The sequence below is a fragment of the Littorina saxatilis genome, linkage group LG3, assembly GCF_037325665.1.
Source record: "Littorina saxatilis isolate snail1 linkage group LG3, US_GU_Lsax_2.0, whole genome shotgun sequence".
NCBI lineage: Eukaryota > Metazoa > Mollusca > Gastropoda > Littorinimorpha > Littorinidae > Littorina > Littorina saxatilis.
In genome coordinates, this window is record NC_090247.1 from 59,512,469 (window position 1) to 59,517,468 (window position 5,000).

The window sequence follows — 5,000 nt, forward strand, 5'->3', positions numbered from 1 at the left end:
CACGCAGTCCACTAAATCACCAACGAACTATCGAAAGACCTTCCCAAGTCTTGCTGAAATCTGTCAAAGGCGATGTCATGCTAAACGCGTCCAAGTTTCCACGTTCCATCAAGATAAAAGTCAACGAGGAATCCTCCTACTTTCAGTTGGAATTCCCATTACCTGCAGCGGACGAGCGTCTCGGACTCGTATGGATTCACTTTGGTGAGTGCCTGGGAGATTTGTAATAACATACAACACGTTTATTTGCAAAAGCCGGTGACATTATCCCACGGCAAATACCAGAAAACGCACTTTTAAACACTATAATTACATATAATTATTTGTCGGTGTTGAAGTTACTCTGAAGGAACATCACAGTGGTACACATTGGCTTTAATGGGAAGGAAAAGGCTTACACTTTACATCTAAACACATTCTGAGCAATGCTTTTATGTGTGGACTATTCAACTGTCCTCCCTATCTTAAGATGAAGGGAAACTAAGCTGTTACGTGCGACAGGGACAGCTTCAATTGCTTCGTGCGTCTTTGTTTCTTGACCAGTACTCTTGGTATATTGGTGTGTTGCTAAGACTCTACACTTTCCTTTGACGTAGTCTAACTCTGTACAACTGAATCAAACACGTAATAGTAACTAATGATTAGAAAGTAATTCGGTGGTGTGTTTGTTCCCGATTAAGGAACAATCTGTGACTAATTGGAACCAGGCAGTGATGAGGTATCAGCGCAACAGTTGGTCTGCAACCTTATGGACCCGTGTACTTATGTTTGCTTTTAATTATCCTCTAGGGGAAGTAGACATTTTGGAAAATATGAAATGCAAATGGCGGCAATATATGATATTAACTTTCTCCAGCAGATAATCAAAAACGAACATACATACACAGGTACATACGGATGCAGATCGACCAACTGTTGCAGTGATACCCTCCCCACTGCCATGTTCCACGAGCCTTATACCATAATATATAGCTATTCTGATGAACACGTGGGGGAATTCGGGGGCTGTGATTGGATGGTCTCTTCCGATCATCAAAACATAATGCTGCGGAAGTCGGCCATTTTTCTCAATATCCAAAAGCATATTGTCGTAAACAAAGACGCATGGTTCCGGTTTCTTCCACGTGTATAAAGTACACGCATACCTCGCCAGGTTTGTTTCTGTGACTAGTCGACAGACGATGCCATTTGCTGTGTGTGTGTTTTTGTTGTTGCTTACTGTACATGACATACATTACGTGTAAAATCCAGTTCTTTAACAGGCAACAAACCTTGCACATTTCCAGAAGCTGCAATCTGAAGCGACCTATCTCTGATTCTAGCAGACGATATCTCCAATGTTTAACACACAACCAGCAAACTCCTGTCACATAGAACGTTCATTGTACAGTGCAATGTTGAAATGAAGTTACCGGTCTGAAACATTTAGTCGTTTCTTCTGAGACAATCCTTGTTCTCTTATCATCTACAGATTTACCGCAGTCTTCACCACGCGAATTCCTAACAGAAGTCAGACTTTCGAACATACAATATACGTAGGCAAGCATGATACGTCATGACGTATATGATTCCTAGCATATTGACGTAATGCCAAACATCCGGTTATCTCGAGTTTTCTCCGTAATACATGTCCGAGGGTTTTTCAATGTTCGATTTCCGTGGCTTCATGCGGAAATGGAACCGTCGTCTGCAATCAACGACTGGTACTTGTTGCTGACAAAAACATGATTTTAACACAGCATTAAATGTCAGAATACCTATATAAACACGCAGCTCCAGAACAGCGCCAAGCCGGAGGACGTTGACGATCTCCTTGGGTCCATCTCCAGTTGTTTCACTGACATCAAGAACTGGATGACTGAGAACAAGCTGAAGCTGAACAGTGAGAAGACGGAGGCCCTTCTCGTTGGAACACGACAGAAGATTGCTTCCCTCACTGTGACCGACCTCCAGCTGGATGACGCGACTGTTCCATTCTTCCCTGCTGTCAAGAGCCTTGGCGTCTTTCTCGACTCCACTCTCTCCATGCAGACACACATCTCCTTCATCATCAAGACCTGCTTTTTCCACCTACGACGCATCGCCTCCATCCGTCGCTACCTCACCCACGACGCCTGTGTCAAGCTGGTTGTCTCCCTCATCTTCAGTCGTCTGGACTACTGCAACTCCCTTCTGGCTGGCCTCCCCGCCTCATCCATTCATGGCCTACAACGAGTCCAGAACGCCGCTGCCAGGCTGACGTTGAGGAAGACGAAGCGAGACCACATCACCCCCCTACTTCGCTCCTTGCACTGGCTCCCTGTCAACACCCGAATCTCCTACAAACTGTCCACTCTGGTCTCCAAGTGTCTCAACGACTCTGCTCCCGAGTACCTTCAATCCTCCCTGGACCTGTACACCCAGCCCTCCGACCGTCCCCTTCGTTCTGCTGCTGACCCTCTCCGCCTCCACATCCCTCGCTCGAAACTCGCATCTGCTGGTCAGCGTGCATTTCCCTCCGCGGGCCCCTCCGTCTGGAACTCCCTGCCGCTTGAGCTTCGCCAGAGCCCCTCTCTTGACGCGTTCAAGAGTAGGTTGAAGACTCAGTTCTTCCCGTAGCTGGCTGCGACTTTCATGCTCGACGTGATGTGTTGTGCCCCAAAAGACATTCTTGTGCTGTGCTCTGTGAGAGGTGTTTTCTTTGTGCTTAATATTATTTTGTTTGGACCTAGCTATTGATGTGTACATTGTTGTTAAACAGTTGTTTGTTTACCAGGGTTTGCTAGTGTGTGATAGGGTTCGTGTCCGTCTGAAGATGTTAGTTTCTCTGTTAGTCCTGTGTTGACAACTCTTCGACAAGCGCTTAGAACTGTACCCACGGAATACGCGCTATATAAGCTTCATATTGATTGATTGATAAACGCTATTGTGTTTTCATCGTAGCAATAGTGTCCGATATTTAGACTCGAACAAGTATAATGCGACTCGTCTTCGACTCGTCGGCATTATACTTGTCTCGTCTAAATATCGGGCCCTATTGCTACGCTGAAAACACAATAGCTGGTAATAAATGCACTCCTAATCACCTCTTCGTAGAGTGTGGGTCGTTCACGAACAACGTCGTCCTTTGCGGGGATAAACACCGAAACCTTCTTTACCAACTCTATAATATGGTTAGTGTATTACTCACACCATCTGGACTGTGAAGTTAAAATTACGTCATTATTGTTTGTGATTGTTTAACAAGATAAGGATTTGATGTGGGGTTGAAATTGGAAGACCTCGTGGTGATTGGTGGTTACATAAAGCCTGACAAAAATCAAAATATTGTTCGAGACACAGGGCCGCCCCCTCCCTCCCCCCCCCCTCCCAAACATCCCCTCCCTTTATTAAAATTACACCTTTTTAGTACCTTTCCCCTTTTTAGATCCTCGTTTTCCTGATTTTTTTTTAATAACGTCTGAAAATTCATTTCCATCTTGACTCCTCCATTATATGACCAGATTTTATCTCCCACAATTCCGAGAGGAATGGGTCACGTGAGATAGAACGCGGAATACGTCACTGAACGAATGGTTTTCGTCCTGTGAAGACGTGTTGGTGCACTGTCTCTTTTGCTTTGCTTTCATTTTTCTCTAACCTTTCTCTGTACAAGTTTTAGTTGTAGGTTAGTTGAAGTGTATTGACTATTTTGATTGTTTATCATTGTGTCAACTTGCAAGGTAAGGAAACAGTTTGGAGTTTTCGGTGTTTGTTGGTTTTTGAACCGGGAACGCGTCGTTTCGCGTTTGAATTTTATTCGTCGCAGCTACTTGAAGGGAAGTTTCCACTGTACGAGTATATTTTGTGACGCTCTGGGTAACTAAGTTGCTCTCTTGCTTCTCCAGGGAGCGAGGTAAATGTGTCCTGCAAGACAACCATGATCTCCATCCCGACTGCAGGAGGAAAATCAAGTAAGATTAATTAGTTCTTGCTCTTAGCAATACGACTAATCATAAAATCTAAAGAAAGCTGGAGCGACATAAGTTTCACATGTCACATGTTTCAAAGTGTTTTAAAAAGACGAACACAACATCATCAACAACGTGTAGTATTCATAACATTGAGCAGGAAAATATCACTGATTCAGTTCATCAGGATTAAATTCAGTAGCACTTTTTTTTGCAAAGAACGGCATGTAGTTAAGCTCTCTTAAAGATAAAAGGGAAGCAACCATAGCGGATACTTTGATGACTTCGTGAACATCCTTTAAACATCCTAGTTTAACCATATTTCTCGATATTCTTTTTAACGTTTGTTCAATACATTTCTTTAAATTGCTTATTCATTGTTCTTTGTTTGTTATTCGTGTTCTTGTTTGTTTGCAGTTGTGAAAAGCACAGTCATTTTCTGTTATTAGTTGCTCTGCTCCTTCACTATTTCAATAAACAATGATTTTCCATTGCAGTTATGGATGTGTGTCCCGTTCCTTGTATGGCGGGCGCCGGTGCGGGGTTAATGGCGGTCGTTGTCGCAATCATCCTTGTCATCTGCTTTGTCAGAAAGCGGTAAGTTGTATTACTTGAAGTGGAAGCTACTTAATACGCCGGTCTCCCTCAAGCACTCCTGATAATTATACAATAATTTAGGATATCGATTTTGCAATATTACTTTCCCAATAGTTATGCCACTTTTCAACATTGTTGTTGTTGATATTGTTTATTTTTATTTTTTATTGTTGTTGATGGGGATGCTACATGGTTGTGGTGGTGGTAGGAGCGTTCTTCTTGGTGTTGATTTTGATGTTGTTGTTTAATGTTTGTTTAATCTGCCTTCGAACCCATTGCCAAATAATAAATGAAGTATGGAAAAACCGAGTTATAGTCCTTGCTTGGCATTACCAATAACAATTAACATTTGTATGCAGGAAACGCCCACGTGCTCTAGATTCGTCAAATTCCCTCGATCCTCAAGCCGCCACTTCATCGCAGGACACAACTAACGCTCACGATATCTGCAGATTGGATTCAGCTTCAAACAAT

General features: G+C 43.2%; 1 protein-coding gene across 1 annotated transcript in view; it reads left to right on the forward strand.

The window, feature by feature from the left end:
* LOC138960989 (uncharacterized) overlaps positions 1-5,000 on the forward strand; it is a 9,984-nt gene that overhangs the window by 3,339 nt on the left and 1,645 nt on the right. The window contains exons 3-6 of the mRNA XM_070332607.1: positions 1-204; positions 3,867-3,932; positions 4,427-4,526; positions 4,886-5,000. The exon at positions 1-204 is cut by the window's left edge and continues 168 nt beyond it; the exon at positions 4,886-5,000 is cut by the window's right edge and continues 1,645 nt beyond it. Of these exons, the coding sequence (XP_070188708.1) occupies positions 1-204; positions 3,867-3,932; positions 4,427-4,526; positions 4,886-5,000 (485 nt within the window). The remainder of the gene's footprint in view (positions 205-3,866; positions 3,933-4,426; positions 4,527-4,885) is intronic.